Source organism: Typha angustifolia, chromosome 7, assembly GCF_048772165.1.
Source record: "Typha angustifolia cultivar Huaian chromosome 7, ASM4877216v1, whole genome shotgun sequence".
Taxonomy (NCBI): domain Eukaryota; kingdom Viridiplantae; phylum Streptophyta; class Magnoliopsida; order Poales; family Typhaceae; genus Typha; species Typha angustifolia.
The window spans coordinates 2107279-2123929 of record NC_133245.1 but is presented as its reverse complement, the minus strand read 5'-3'; the positions used below and the strand labels follow the sequence as shown (position 1 = coordinate 2123929).

The window sequence follows — 16651 nt, the reverse complement described above, 5'->3', positions numbered from 1 at the left end:
ACGAATACTCTTTGCATCAAATAATGACTCTTTTCGTCCTCTACGTACACAAATTATCTTTCGTTCGTATGGGATGGATAAGATATCAAAATACTTCGACAGCCGGAAATCTTGGATGTCACTATGTTTGTGGGTGTAAATGAATCGAGCCTCAGCAAGCTGGAGGATCTGTATTTTGAACCTAGAATTTTGTTCAGGCTCGGCTAAATTATATTCGAGCTGAGTTTAATTCGAGCTTCCCACGGCTGGAGAAGCTACCCAACTTCTTTATTACTTCGGTTGGCAGTTGTTAACTCTCAAGGGATATATTAGATGAGACAATAATCTTTCTCTGGACTACCTTCCTTCCACTATATCCATCATCCAGCTACCCGACTTTAGTAAGGCAGTTGGCTGTCCGAGATCAAGCTACCCGACTTTAGTAAGGCAGTTGGCTGTCCGAGATCAAGCTACCCGACTTTAGTAAGGCAGCTGGATGTCCAAGATCCAGCTACCAGACTTTATTAAGGCAGTTGGATATTCAATATTAGCTGGGGCAATGTAGTTGTCGGTTCTTCCCACCTAGATAGTGTCTATATCTAGTTCTTTACTCATGTACAGAACAATAGAAAGGAAATGTAAAATCGAGTCTTTTTTAATACCTCAACGTACTTATGTCTAAGATCATCTTACTCCTCTATGTACTTTTGAATAAATATTATGGAATATTTTAGCAATTCAAATGGAGCTATATTAAGTTGGATGGACGATCGAGCAGTCTCACTTCAGTTAGAAGTATATCGACTAATTTAATACAAATAATTATAAATAAAATAAAATAATTTTAGATATATATATATATATATATGTGAAGATAAAACATATTTAACTCTGAAACAAGACAACTTAACAAAGACTGGAAATTTGGTGTAATTACATTTTCTTCTTTCCTGTCTGACAATATAAATAAAATAAAAAACAGAACTCCTGATGTTATCTACATTGGATATATAATCTAATATCTCAGAGAATCACTAGTTATTAAATAGCCTCGAACCAATATGCATTTCCCTATCAGATATGTCACAGCTAGTCAACAGAGATATCGAGATTGCAATCACCTGATAAGTTACATTTCACAATGTATAAAGAAAGTCCGCATCCAAAAAGGCACAAGATTCTTGGGGACTTCAATAAACAAGCAAGAAACAGTAATTCCCTACAAGATGCAGTAGTGATTTCAAGAAACATTTCTAACATTGAAGAGATAATATATGATACAAAATTGGCGCCAATTTGATATACAATCATATGAGGAATGCGTAAACTTTAAATGGGATTACACTATAGAGGTGGACATCCCTGATTAATCAAGCATGTAGCTATCACAAATTTAAATGGGAGAAAAGTGTCGGAACGAAGTCGACAACTGACCATGCGAGGCCAGCATATTGCAAAAACCTTATTCCAGTGTCGACATCGCATGCCTGCTGAGGAGAAAATATCAGTACTTTCTGAAGATACCCTGCCTGCTTACCCTCAGACTTATTCTTGCTGCCGTCAGATGCCTTGAGTGCTGGGACATAGCATGAAGACACTATTGGGATGCCCAGTGTGTTGCCCATCACTGGGAGTAACCATTTTGCAATAGCCTTGCTGCAGAACTTCACAGCTAATATTGTCGGGATGCCAACCAGTACCCTTCCAACAAAAACTGGAAGAGTTAGCTGGGAACTGAAAATGTGTGGAACATCCTCATGGTGGAAAAGAAGGTATGTTTGTTGAACACCACTAACCTGGAAGATTAATAGAGTTTTTAAAATTGTCTTCATCTACCACCAACCACAGTACAAATAGAATGTCAAAATTTATATAAAAAAAAGTCGGTAATGGTGCATTTAGGCTATTAAGTACATAGTTTTTCCCAATATAAATTATGTTTCATAAACTTGAAAGTGCTTTCTGGTAACCTAACAGAAGTGCATTTAAACTAGTTAACAGTAATTTTAGTTGACCTATTCAATAAGGCACAAGGTGTCCTCCCTTAACCATCGCTGCTATGAAAAAGGAAGAACTAAATGAGTAGTGAGTTCCTTTGGCTATGCCTGGCCCCTTGTTTTAATTGACTAAATTGTCATTTATTACATTTTCCTCTTGCCTCTCTCCCAACGGTTCATAGAGCAATACTTGTCATTCATGTCAGCGATCTGACATCTGATAGCATCTACTGGAGTCTTACCTCTTAAAATTCATCTTTCACTAACCCTCAGCCCTAGCCGTAAAAGCATCATAACATATGTTTGAAACTAGCAACTACTCAAGTTTCATCATGATGTCATAATAAATTCAACAAGCAAGAAATCGTGAGTTTCATGATAATGTAATAATAAGTTCCTCTTTTGTCAGAAAAAAAGCATTTCGTTTTCCATTATAGTTGGTAAATTACTTCTACAGTGATAATTAAAGGAAAAGAACATTGAGCTTACTATTCCAAATGCGACGCCAGTAAATGCCGCATGGTACTCAAAGCTTGGGGTTGGAAATTCTGGTGTAGGATATGCAAAACATAATAGGAACGAAAGAGACGCCCAGAAGGATGTAACTGCAAAGTGGAAAAAACAGAGTAACCACAATCTGAGAGAGAAGACAGCCTTCCCACCAGAGAGAAGGCCTTTTCAACATTCAACAAGGGCAGTATAACGGAAGTCTTTTGTTCAACATACCATTCTGTCCAGAGATGATAAAGTTATCAATATAACCATCCACGGCCAGCCAAAAAGCAAGAATAGCAAGCCCAAAGCCAATTCCAGCGACGACATCAATCAGGCTATGCATGCCTAGGTATACCCTTCCTGTTGGAGGAAAAAAATCATCATATGCACAAGCAAAAGAATTAATATAATAACCCAGAACCAAAACTAGATTCTTTTTGTCCTCTGGAAAGACATTTGAGATTTTAAATCCTCATCAAGTGTAGTCTATTGTCACCACACTCATATATGAAAGAAAGCAGAAACTCACCTATGCCAATCAGCATTACAAGCAAGAAAACTATAGCAAATCCAGCAGCAATGTGAAGGGCATTAGTTTGAGGTCCATATGTCAGAACATAATGCAACAAGTATCTGCAAATTCCATAACCAGCAGAACCAACATCAGCCAAGCAGCAGATATATCAAATTTTTCATCATAACGTGCATCAACCCATGACTTCCAGTCATACTTGTCCCCTGGCAAATCTTTCTATTCATGAATCTCTTCAACATTATTGTAGAAAAGGGACAAGCTACCGTGGCAAATGCAAAGAATAGTATGAAGAAGATACCCTGAAAAGCAAACAGTGTTGAGAGCATGTGAAGAAGGCAATCCAAACTCCATGGCATTTTCCTTCTCATCTTTTGTAGCAGTCACTCTTCTCACAGGAGGACAACTGGGCCTGGGAGCTGATACCACATCCTATATCAATCACAAGCAATAATCCGATATATTACTAAACTCAAAGTCTCAAAGTAGCAAATGCATCAACATTTTTCTTTTGAAATGAAAAGCAAAAAAGATTGCAAGAAGTCCACAGCATTTACCTTTATAGAATTCCCTATGTAAACACAGAAGGCCATCAACAAAGTCATCTGTCTGGCTAATTTGCTGTGGCCACTCTATAAATTTCCAATAACAAATACCCGTGATTAATTTCCCCCTAAAATAACAAAAAAGACAGATGAAATAGAGCCATACCCAGAACAGCAAAGGAAGGAATCCTGTGTAGAAGGGCACAGAGACGATACAAGACAGCACAGAGAACATGTTGTCTAAGGACGTACGATGCCATCTCTGCAACAAATAAATGGGAGAAAAAGAAGAGAGAATCAAAAGCCATTCAACATACCAAAGCTTTTTCATAAGCCAATATATGGGATTAAAGTCAGGGTAACCAAAAATAAAAAAAGAGGAAAAGTTTGATGCAACTCACCTGGAATCGGAGGATCAAAGGAGTATCAACAAGCACACGGCGGGTAACCCATGGCTGCAGCAGGGCTCTCACCCTCCTGGTCAGATCAAAGAAGGACGAAGCTACAACCCAACTCAGAACCGAAGTAAGAGCTAGTACTTGCCATGAAGAGATCCCACCTTCCATGCCCTCTTCGATGAAATCTACACCAATTTCACGAAAAGCTCCCCCTTTTCACCAGAAATTCAAAGATGCAGCCGAAATCCCTTCTGGGTTTTCTGGGCTTACCACGTATGCCCTTGAAGAAAACTCTACGGAATAATTTCCCTTCTCAAAAATCGAAACAGAAGCAGCCGAAATCTCTCCCGGGTCGCGGGTTCTTATCCGATTCCGAAGCTTCCTTTGAAGAAGAAATCTACACAAGAGGACACGATTCTCTCGCCTCTGTCAACCTGTGGAATTTGGGTCTTCCCATTAGAGTATTCTCTCTTCCCCCAGAGAGCGATGGGGATATATTGCCGTTGAATCCGAAGGGAGTGCACGAGTTATAACAGCGACGATGGAAAATCGAGGGGCCAAGGGCAGAGTTGGGAGAGAGAAATCGACTTTGAACGGAGACTGGCTCCTCCTATCGCTTTCCGATGTTGGTTCCCGTCGCTTCCTCTTGTATTTTTGACTGCGTGTTTATTTACATTTAAAACCCTCCTTTGTCTTCTTTTCTTCTTTAAATACTGGCCGCTTGTTCTAAATAAGAAAAGTTTTAATTTGGCATTTGCACGTAAAACCTCGTTTGCTTCGTAAATAAGGTTAATTCTAAAATTATTATTATATAATGTAAAAAAAAAAATTAGTAAATATATATTTTATTTTTCATATAATTATCGTGAATACCTATTAATTTAATATAAAGTAAGTTAATGGGACAGCTATCGAGTAAATTAATAATTAAATAGAAAATATAATTTTAATAAATAATATTTATATTCTAAAATTATATTATTTATAATGTTTAGTTATTTACTTAAAATTAAAAAATGTATTTATTTTTTATTTCTAAAATAAATGGGGGGCATATAAGTCTCTTTGCAATTTGCATTGGTTTTATCCACTCTTTAAGTACTACTTGATCATTGAAATCGTCTTTATTTGTATATATAATATTAAATTTAGAAGAGTGACCTATTTTTTGGTTGGACGTATAAATGACCAGGTTGCGTACTGCAAATTAGTCTCTCTAAAAGATTAAAGAAAGAAGAATGAAATAAAATAAAAAATAAGAAGCTACGATGAAAGTGGAAGCAGTTATTAAAGATACCAATCGACTCAAGCAAACAAGAAAGAATGGTGACGGTACAAATTAAGAAAGTATAATTTCAAAGCCAGCCTAAGCCAAGTCCAGCTACAAGCAGAGCTGCATACAATCTGGGAGTGTTTGACTATTTTAAAGCCTCTAATTTTGTTGTAGATGTCCAATTCACTAAGAAAATTTATAAACGAATTGTGTGGATTTTAAAATTGCTATGCAAATTAATAATTTTAGAATTAAATCACTGAATGGATCAGCAATTTTAAAAAAAAAATTAAAACTACTCAAAAAAGTATCTAAATCTGAAGAAAAAAAAAACAATTCATATAAAACCGTTTTTCGATTCCGCAATTTCTTATTTGAAAAGTAATTTATATAAATAAAAAAATATCCCTTAGACTTAATAATATTCTGAGTGATTCTAAAATGTTCATACAAGTCATTGACCTGCGACTAAATTTTAAAAATTATTGACTGATATAGTGATTTAAAAATCACAGTCTTATATATAATATAGAAATTTTACTAACCCTAAGCAAAAAAAAATTGGGAGGTCTAGTTTGGCCAAAATCTCTAGAACCTTTCACATGACAGAAGTACAAGTTAGTCCAGGCTATATGATACATGAGATGGAAATCCATAAGAATGCCACTGTATGATCTATGTTCAAGACTTCAACTGTCAAGCAAGAGATTTTCTTCACTAGCACAGTGGGAAAGAAAGCTGGCTGAGCTACAACCCTGACTGTGCAAAAGGCCAACCTCAAGCTCAACTGAATGGTTTGATGAAAGATCCGTTGAACATAATTATCTCTTAGAAAGTCAAATCGATCACCAAGATGAAACTCCTTTAAGTAAACTGGAATAGTGAATTATGTTTTTCCAGTCTTAGCTACACAGGTAGTACATATAATCATCAAAGAAGTTACACAAAATGAGACATCTAATAGAACAAGAAAAAGAAACAGAGTGGCGCTGCCTAAAAGAAGTGGGTGAGATAACCTGGAGTATTGTAATTAACTCGACAAATACTCCTGGGATTTTCATCCAGTTATAGCCCCAAAGTATTGCACTAGCTGATACCTTTATTTGGCAAACCTTGTCGTCCACTCTGCAGCAATCTTATCGTGTTTAGCTCTATCATTCAAGTATAAATCAGCAATGCTTGGTACAAGTGCATTATCTGCATATATCAAAGAAATGTTATAATAAGAAAATATAGAAGTCCCATATGAAACACACAACACTTGGAATGGTTTTCTGCAATTCCCAAAACTGAAAGATCATGACCAAATGGCTAATTGTAGCACATACATGGATCTGGATTAGTGATGATAGCTTTGATGGCCAGTAAGACCTTTGAAATTGTCAAAGCAGGACTCCAATTGTCCTTCAAAATATCCAAATTTAGATCACCAGAGGAACTGACATTGCAGTGATAAATTCGAGTTCTAAAAGTCACCTGCAAAACAAAGGGCCCATACAAATAGATATGACAGGAATAAAATAGATGCTAGCAAATAGAAAAATAACTTCGTAATGCAATGTTAAACTTAAATAGTTGGATAGACTTATAAGTAGCTAATGGTGTAAAAGAAGCAACTGCAGTTAACACCAATTAACAACTTCATTCCCCATATGTCAACTCTCAAGATTTATACTAAAATGGCTATCCGTCAATATCTGTTATATCTGCAAATAACATCAAACGCAATCAGAGCTAGTATGTATCCTATAAGCTACTCCCTTGAAGGTACTATATGTTTGTCATTTATAATATCATCGAAACATATAGTTTATTAATATTTGTGAACAGTAATACAATTAAATCTTAATGGTTTATTTATAAAATCCTGAAGACAAGGGGAAAATTGTGGAATGATTTTACAACCAGGAGGAGAGGGGTAGATGAGATTAGGTGGAAGGCAAGAGAAGAAAAGGGACGAATAAGGGATGGGAGATGGGGGTGTACTGGGAGAAGAGGCCGAGTGATGACTGGGAGAAGCAGAAAACATTTCTTATATAAAAATACTTTCAGTATACTTTAAGGACAAATTAGGCCAATTATCAAGTACACTAAAAAATAAACCCAAATGGCAAATATATGGAGAAAAATTGAAGAGTGTTTTCTATAAAATCATGTTACACAAAAATTGCTACGGTGAAATATAGAACATAAAATTTAAGCGGAAAGACATGGATAAAAAGTAAAAACCTTAAGGTAAAGCAAAACATACTATTCAGACTTGCTAGATTCATTTATAGCCTGCCTAACTAGATCCATTAGATATTCTTGTGTAGATGCACAAGAACAGATTCGATTGTCATGATGATATAAAGACTAAAGATTATCCATAAATTATAGAACCCAATTAAACTTATGAATCTGCTGCCTGACTTCAGAATGATACAAAAAGAATTCCTGTTACATTCAAAATCTCATACCTTCGGAGGTTTGAATGGATAATCACTTGGGAAAACAATGTCAAGGAATAATATACCTCCCTCGTATGGTGATCCTATGAACAGGAGCAATATCAGCTCAGAATTCTTGTATATAGTGTGCATTATTCTCATTCACTCAAATGAGGAGGCAATAGATCGAATAAATTTAACATTTTCATGAATCTAGTAATAAATTGTATGACAATTATATGATTATCAAGAAGAAAAGCATGGTAGATATGACATAGATGATTTAGATCATTCAAATGTTTGCAGCACATCACCATCAACATCCATTTCGAATGAAATGGGATTGACTGTAGAGTGAACTCAAAGAGACGAGCTACATGGGAAGATCAACAAGATATGTCAGATTGGCTTCAACTTGCTTTTAGTCTTACAAAACTGTAGTGTAAGTTCAAGCAGATCAAAGTCGAGCTAAAAGTGGTATAGCCATGAAACCTACAACCAGTTATGAACTGAGGGAGGTAATTTAATTCGTTCTAGTTTCGGCTCATAAATCAAAGGAGGAGCATTTCGATTTAAGGTGTTATAAGTAACTAGTGCAAAAAAAATTAAACCTAACTTATTGAAAGAAAGAGTAGAGAAATTATGACCACACAAAGAAGTGAAAATTCGCGAATCCAAAATTTAAGGTCTCCAAACACGTTTAAACGAGAAAAACATCAAAACCATTGAAATAAATACCCAAAGAAGCATCCTTTCGCTTTAAAATTCTTGAAACAATCATTGGATTTCTCTAAAGTTCGCGGGAAAAAGAAGAACCAGGAACAAAATTCGAAGTGCATAAGTTGAAGTTGGTTGTGGATTAGGGTTTCTCTTACCTTGTGGTCCGATCAAGGTGGAGACCCAGTGGTAGAGGTTATCGCCCTTGGGCCCCGCGGAGCAATCACCGGGCGGCTCGGCGTTCATCTCAGAAATCTCCTTCTGAATCCTCTTCCCCGAAGACGACAACGAAGTCGCCGAGACCCATGGCCGCACTCCTCCATCCCCTCCGCCGCCACTTCCGCCGCCGGGTAGGCCCGTCGTGCCGTAGGACGAGGACGACATCGGAGCTCTCGATAACTTTTCCGATACTACCGCTCTATATGCTTCCTATTTCACATTTATAGCCTCAAAAGGCCCCTTATTTAGGGATACACCCTTCCCATATGTGATGTTTGCACTTTTACCCCTGAAATATCTTGTTTTCGTATTCTCCGAGGACCTCTTTAGAATAAATTTCATCAGTTCTGGTCTTCTTATTACCTCTTAGAAAACCTTTAATTTTGAATGGATTTACTATTTAATATTAGTGGAATCTGTGATCCCACCTCAAGCCAATCAACACCAAGTGCAGGTAAAAGTAGAGAGCTGTGATAAAATGAAGCAAGAAGATAAAAGGATAAGTAGAGAAGGGAAGTAGTAAGTTGAACAGAATCAAGAGTCTCCAGAAAAAATGAGGAACTTTTTGTAGTTGTTCCGCATACTACCAAGATAATCTAAACCATTTTTTTAATTCAAAAAAATAAAATAAAATAAAAAAGGGGACAAAGGCAGCTACTTTTACAAGTAGAGCATCGAAATTGTGCAGCTAATTGCTCTTAATAACAAAACATTAGAGAGAAAACTTGCTAGCGAAGAGAAGAAGAAATGAGCTTTCTTCTAAACCTACCATCAAATGGTGGGTGCAATTCATCACTATCTCAGGCTGCTTTTCAAAACTGGAATGACAATTACATGCAACTTACAAGTGAACTAGAAAAGCAAACATAACTGGAACTAGGTAAATAAGCCAGCAAACTTGAGATGTGATAGCAAAATTTATCGGGCTTGAGGGTCCAAAAGCTGAAGATGGCGTCCCGCCGCCTGCACTGGTGTTTGATCCCGAGCTGCAAACAAAATCAATCTTATTATTGGTACAGAACGGCATGGATGTCTAAGATGAGATTGGATAATTTATATGGATGACTCACCTTCCAGAAAAAATGCATGAACCATGGCCTGCAAGAGCCACAAACAAGAAATGGAATGTCAACATTTTCATCATCACAAGAATGGAGAGGTACATTTTAAACTAAAAAATTGAAGTACAGGAGCCTATCGGAAGAACTGTTAATACTTCCCAAAATACCATTTACGTGTAGTGCCAAAAAAAAAGAGCGATCATACTTCTTCTCATTTTGGACGAGGTGAGCAGTCACACTTTGATGTATTAACACATCCGACTTGGTGGTTTCGAGAACGAATGATGAAATGATAAAATTATGGAGTTTCCATGTCATTTGGTCATTGTCTTCATCCAGAGGACTGCTTAGAGGCAGTTATTGGCTGTATGGCTAGGGAACAACCTAACTTCATGAGAAACTTGTCGAGGACATGAGACTGAGTCAATCGTTATGGAGATCGGCTAAGAAAAGTATTTTGTCTGCTTAACCTTGGGAGCTAATGTTGTAAAACATAATTTCCGGGCACTAAACCTTAAAAATGATCTCTAGCTGTAGTCCTGCAGATAATACTCGAGGAATAGTTGTTTTCCTAAAAGAAAGCCTTGACGAGACCAGTATTCTGTCAAAGATGCTAATCTGATTAGCTAAACCCTGATTCCCTATGTATCCATAGAGTTGGCATCTCATGTCTCACCAACACTTATGGATGAGATAGAACACAAAGTTATTGTTTGCAAACTGTTGTCTAATTCTTAGAAGGCCAAATCAAGGTTATTCCTACTGCAGGTAATCCTTTGCTGTTAAAGGCATGAAGAATGATTTCCAAATCTAATAAACAGGTAAAGCAAGAGTGAAGCGCAATCTGCTTGTAATATATATGGAACAAACCATTTGGAGACTGCAGAATGAAAAGGTCGTGAAGGATGCCCCTATACATGTACAAAGGCTGTGAGGAAATAAAACTGATAGAAGTGAAAAAAGAGGTCGTGATGATTAAATGAGGGATAGTAAAACTACAAGGCTACTGGCAACAAAATAATAATGGTGAGGAAACACATCAACCATAACTAATATTTCAAATACCACTGGACTGATTAGATTAATAATTTCTTTGCACCAATCAAGTCTATCCTAGATCTCATCCATGTTGCCATGGAAATGTATAAATCTAAGAATCATTGTAGATAATTTTTGTTGCATTAAGGCAGAAATTAGTTAGAAAATAAAAGCAAAGGAAAGATCAACAAAACTTACTAGGATCAGTAGTCGTTATCATAGCTGTGTTATTGAAGTTGCATGTCCCACCACTTGCTTGTGTTCTATGGTAATAGTCGTTGAATGCATAGGAAGCAACAGCTGCAATATTATTGGAATCATAACATGGCTGCCCAGGCTGAATAGCACTGCAGTTTGCTGAACCAGGTCCACATGCCCAATCCAGACCTTGCTTCAGTGCTATTGGGGATGCACTGGAATTTGCTACACAGAACATTCCAAGCAATCCTGCTGAGTCTGCATTTGACACAGCTATATGTTCAAATGTCAAAGTATACAGAGTGGTCCCATTAGGAAAGGCAATTCCCCAATTTTTCTCTGAAACGGGTCCTGGATGGAGATCCTCATTAAATAATTCATGAATGTAAGTATTAACTTGTGTAGTTGGTTGGCTCGGTGTCCCTGAACCATTTAAGACATGAATGATAAGATTGCTATTGTAGGCCAAGGCATTGTCGATGGTAGCATCCGGCTCATTTGGCCCACCAAGCCACGGCCACCCAGAAGCTGTTACAATAATGGGAATGCCAGTAAAATTCATTGCTTGCATGGAGTAGTAAGCAGCATCAACCATAGCATCAAACATGTTGGTATAGTAGAAATTTGTGTTGGGATCGACAATCTGATTATTTGGGTTGAGCGAGCGGAAAAGAGCATACTCTATGGGGAATATGCCTTGTCCTTTGGTATAACCGTAGTATGGTTGTGCATTTAGCATGAAGGAAGATCCTGTGTTCTTCAAGAACTGGAGATACTGAAACATAATTGAGCTCCATGTTGAATTGAAGGTGGCAGTAGATGGAGGAAATGATTTAGGGATCATGTCCATGGATTGGGGGCTTGAAACTTTCACCTGGAAATTAAGGTTGGTTGCCACAAGGGCAGACTGGAGGAACTGTAAGGCTGGGGCAAGGACAAGAGCTGCATTTGGAATAGTTGTAAGGACCTCGTTGCCAACCGCAATATACGTGATGTTAGTCTCTGGAATAAAGACAGCAACATTCTTGTTAATCCAGTCAGCTGCTTCTGACCGAGATTGCCCTATACGCAGTAGCTGGTCATTGGGAACCCCAATCATAACTTCTATTCCAGTGTTTGCAAGGGCTGTCAGCATCTGGTGGTCTGCATCAAATAAGCGTACATGTTTGACCTGTTTCGCTTTGAGAATTGACACTACGTCTGATGCCAATGGCAAGTTGGACATGTCGGTACCAATATTGATCCCCACAAATGCACCTACAGCATGTGCAGCATATCCAATTATATGCAAGAAAATAAACAGAGCAGCTGTAGCATAAATACAAACAAGAAAACATAGATGGCAAGCAAAATAATTTGACAAGCTTGAAAATATTATTTGAGGCTCAATTATAGCTTATATAGACTGAATAGAAAGGCAAAATAGGTACAGGAAACAACAGCAGAACAGGAAAAACAAGAAGTTCAGTTAAGACAAATGATTAGAGTTTTTAATACTGAGCACATAATTGGAGCATTTAATAAAACCACATTCAGATATTTTAACTCTTGGAAAGTTATCCCACAGAAAGGGAGAACAAAATAGAACACTCGACACAACAGTAATATCTTCAAATAATAATGTAACATAGAGAAAAATATAAGATTCAGAAGTAGATAAAGGTTTAATGATTAAAATTCACAAACATAATTTCCCTGTTCATAAAGTACATCTTAAGTTATTCAATATTTTGTATCCTACAATCCACCAGAGCAAAATTAGACCACTTTATGTACAGCTAGAAGTAAGATTGAATTACCTGATGCATTAATGAGCAAGAGCATAAGTAAAAATAAACATTTCTTCCATTTCTCAGGCAACATTTGGCCGAGTAGGCCTCGGGATTCACTTGGAGAAAATTCAAACGTATTTCCCCTGAGCCCTTGTACCAGACTGCAGAAAGGTTGAGATTGTTAGAGCTGAAGCAGTAAACTGGACATTGCAAGAAATTGGGTGGAAATTTGACATATATAATATTCCAGTTAATGGAAATAGAGAAGAAATTGGAAACAGAAGAATCATAATTTTTCCTCTCTATTCAGATCACCAAGTACATGATACACATACTACTTTATGCCACAGTTGACTTCTGTCCAGATTAATAAGTCCAAGAGAATAAGAACCAAAGTTCTAATTGACTCTAGAGCACAAATGTCATATCAGTTGGTAACTTGAATGAGAACATAGAAATATTTTATTATGGGAACAACAAAAGCCTAAAAGTTATGTTAAATAAAATAAACAATTTTAATTTATCAAATATGAACTTAAGTCATTTAGATTATGACTATATGAGCAGCATAATATCCTATGATCACAGAAGTAAAAACTATATTGCTTCAGTACTTTTAGAAAAACGAAATGACGAATTATGAGAAAACTTCTAACAGAAAATCATCAGTATGGGGGGCAAAGATCTACAGACATAATTAAAAGACATTTGAGTGGGGGGGAGGTGATGGGGTTCTCAGTACCAGGGAAACCTCAAGAAAAGATGTAAAAGAGACAGAAGATTAGGTAAGTATCTAGAGACATAATTAAAAAACATTTTTATGGGGAAAGGGTACAGGGTGTCCTATTCTTTCTTGTAGAAAACATTTATTTCCGTGACTACCCGCAAGTTGGTATCACCTATATGACAATTGCTATTAAATTAAGAAGACAAAAATTATAAAAGTTTTATCAATCCAATGGCTGCCAATAAGCAAGAGCAAGAATGCACCATACAGCTTTATTACCAAGGTATTCTGAGTTCTGACATAGTCAAGAAAGAAGGGGCAAAGTAATGACTCTACAATGTGACCCAGCAGTTAAATCCAAACTTAAAGGTAATTAATTGCCAAGCAAGTAGAAGAAAAAAAAGTAAAGCAATTCAGTGTTCATTTTTTCACATAGTATTCTGTGAATTGAACCTTCAAAGTTAATTGATATAGGGAGAAAGTGTATTATCAGATAAACACAAATTAACCTTGTTTGGCAAATTAAATGCTAAAAAAAGACTTACGGGCAACTAAAAGGAGAAGTGATCTGGTAACTTCCTAGTTAGAAGAGAATGCACCTGTTTTGAAGGTAAAGCTATCACCTTGCATCCAAGAGTTCATCGGTTTAAAGATTTCGAAACAACCTCTTTATCAGATAAGACTACCTATACTTTCCCTTCCCACACCTTTTGGTGGTGAGAATCTCCCACACTTTGACACCCTTTTTCTTAACTTCCTCATTAGCTAGATATTTTCTTACCAAGTCATCATTTACCTCATTACTACAAGTGCTCTCCATTACTAAAAGTGTTACCTGAAGCATGAGGACTATTTCACTTATCATGCTGCTGACCCACTACTTTTGTGATTTCTCATGATCAAATAATAACATATAAGATTCATAAGATTCAAGAACACACTGTTGCACTTTGTTACAAATAAATTATGTAAATATAAAATATAAAACTATCATTTCCTAGCAATTTAACCTTTTAGTGTTGTTGGTGCATTAATATGGTATTAGAGCATAAATCCTAAATTTGAATCCTATCAAGTTCATCTGTGATTTAAATATAAAACATCCACTCATTTAGAACTAAGTCCTTTAAATATAAAACATCCACTCGTTTAGAACTAAGTCCACTTATTAAGCCCATCAAAATATCACATTCCAAAGTGAGCAGAAATGTTAAATATAAAATATAAAATTCACCATTCTCCAACTTATGGAGAGTTACTTGATTTGGCATTTGCTTCATAAATTGTGCAAACCAAGATATATATATATATATATATAACCCCTAAAACAGTCAGTGAAATGAAGGATAGCATCATTCTTTTAAGGAAATTTCCCAAAAGAAACGCCATACAAAGATTTGGTAGAATATTTGCAGTTAGCCAAACTATTGACAGCAACTTAAATCAGTCCTCTCTAACATCTATCAACTTATATTGTTCTAAATTCTCTCAAAGCAACAAACCCTAGTTCTTCCTACTAAAATCTACTACATTGATCCAATTGATCCACTTGATCCATAAAAGGTCAGTAGCAAAGCCAAAATATATAGAAAGGCACCACCTTTCCAAGGTTCAGGACTAATTCCATCTCCAAATAACATTAAACTTGAAAGATCAGCAAGTAAAGCATTTCCCGCTGACAACCATCTCTGACTTCACACTAAGGTCATCCCTTATTCCTATTATGGAGCAAAAAATCCCATTTTCCCAAATACCCACATAACAAAACCAGAAATAAATCACCCCAAGATCAGAACCCCATTAAAAAAAATTAAAAAAAGAAAAGGTAGAGAAAGAACACCTGATTCGACTTCCCAGCAAGACAAAGTGAGGAGCCAACGAGTCGCTCTCTCTGTTTCGCCCTTTCAAAGCAAAAAAAAAAAAAGGGACGAGAAAGGGAGGGTTTAAGGCTTTTTAAGTGGCGAAGAGGAGGGCTTATGGAATGGGAGGAGAAGACGGAAGGCTACGGAGCTCACGAGGGTGGGAAGAGCCCAAAAGTGAGATAGTGGGGGAATCTCTAAGCAGGAGCTTTATGGATCAGTACAGTAAACTTCGCGCATGTATAGAGAGAGAGAGAGAGAGAGAGAGAGAGAGAGAGAGAGAGAGAGAGAGAGAGAGAGAGAGAGAGAGAGATTCTGAGAAGAATCCAAAGAGGTTTCTCACTACAGCTCCCAAGTTTGAACCTTTGCCTCCAGGGAGAGAGAGAGAGAGAGAGAGAGAGAGAGAGAGAGAGAGTTAAGTGCAAAGAAAGGTTTGAAAAAAAAAAAGACAAGGATATCGACGTCTAAAGAAAATGACGAAGTAGATCCTCTGCAGCCCCATTTGCATGAATAATGTCTGACAGGACTACCTGTCAGCCATTCACCGGATGCAACAGCAAACAGCTCACATCGCAGGCCTCGAGGTGGCCACCCACGTGCTATTGTTTTTCCATACTCCATACTCCATACACCATACACCATACACCATACACCATACACCATGGCCATGTGACTATGTGAGGACGCACTGTATCTTGTGTTTTAATTCTTCTCTATATACGCACTTCTTGGACACTCTCTTCTCTCAACGCACGTCTTAATAAAAGGTTGATTACATTAACTATATCTTAATGCCGATCCACTAAGCAGTGACAGAAGAATCACTCAACTTTAAATAATTATTATTTATCTCTCCTACTCCTGCCGATTTCGTGCAATTCTTTAAGGCAGGAAGTCCAAGCGTGTCAATAAATTTTATACGTGCGGGTGCACCAAGAGAAGTTTTCAATTCATTGTTACAAATTTGGAGCTCGTTTATTCTATAGGAATCAGTTGATACTTATATTTAGCCTGTTGTAGTTAATATTATTTTAAATTGCAGAATTAAATGTGATACAAAAAAAATCAACAGTAATTAAATCTTTTATATTCGAGGGAAAAAAAAGCGTCCGTGTATGTCGACTTGTGAAGATCGATAGAAAATTATCAATGCATCGATTGTACGTAACACTTTTTTTCTCTCACGGAATAGCCCGTGGGAAGATATGATATGTTTTACAAGTTTGATAAATAAAAGGAAAATGGGAGATAATTTGAAGAACGACACGAGCTTTATTAGCTACCTTGTTTTAGCTTCCTCTAGATCAGTCTTGAAGTAATGCAGTTATAACATGTAGTAAACTAAAAATAATACACAGCAAAAAAAAAATTAAGAAACTCGACGACCACTAAAATTGCAAGAGTAATTTATT

At 36.7% G+C, this 16651-nt stretch overlaps 3 protein-coding genes across 3 annotated transcripts; all 3 read right to left on the bottom strand.

Moving 5' to 3' along the window:
* Positions 1–1217: 1217 nt before the first annotated feature.
* On the bottom strand, positions 1218–4566 carry LOC140763826 (lipid phosphate phosphatase delta). The gene is made up of 8 exons (XM_073102190.1): positions 3950–4566; positions 3715–3810; positions 3561–3635; positions 3305–3435; positions 3001–3104; positions 2703–2831; positions 2466–2581; positions 1218–1775 (listed from the first exon to the last, which is right to left on the bottom strand). The coding sequence occupies exons 1-8, from the start codon at positions 4112–4114 to the stop codon at positions 1365–1367; spliced, it is 1227 nt and encodes a 408-aa protein (XP_072958291.1). The 5' UTR covers positions 4115–4566; the 3' UTR covers positions 1218–1364.
* Positions 4567–6062: 1496 nt separating this feature from the next.
* On the bottom strand, positions 6063–8817 carry LOC140763070 (constitutive photomorphogenesis protein 10). Its single transcript, XM_073101107.1, has 4 exons — positions 8524–8817; positions 7679–7752; positions 6548–6695; positions 6063–6416 (listed from the first exon to the last, which is right to left on the bottom strand). The coding sequence occupies exons 1-4, from the start codon at positions 8747–8749 to the stop codon at positions 6319–6321; spliced, it is 546 nt and encodes a 181-aa protein (XP_072957208.1). The 5' UTR covers positions 8750–8817; the 3' UTR covers positions 6063–6318.
* Positions 8818–9309: 492 nt separating this feature from the next.
* On the bottom strand, positions 9310–15557 carry LOC140763069 (glucan endo-1,3-beta-glucosidase 4). Its single transcript, XM_073101105.1, has 5 exons — positions 15221–15557; positions 12681–12814; positions 10882–12138; positions 9655–9682; positions 9310–9570 (listed from the first exon to the last, which is right to left on the bottom strand). Exons 2-5 carry the CDS (start codon positions 12742–12744, stop codon positions 9426–9428), a joined length of 1494 nt encoding a protein of 497 aa, XP_072957206.1. The 5' UTR covers positions 12745–12814; positions 15221–15557; the 3' UTR covers positions 9310–9425.
* Positions 15558–16651: the final 1094 nt, after the last annotated feature.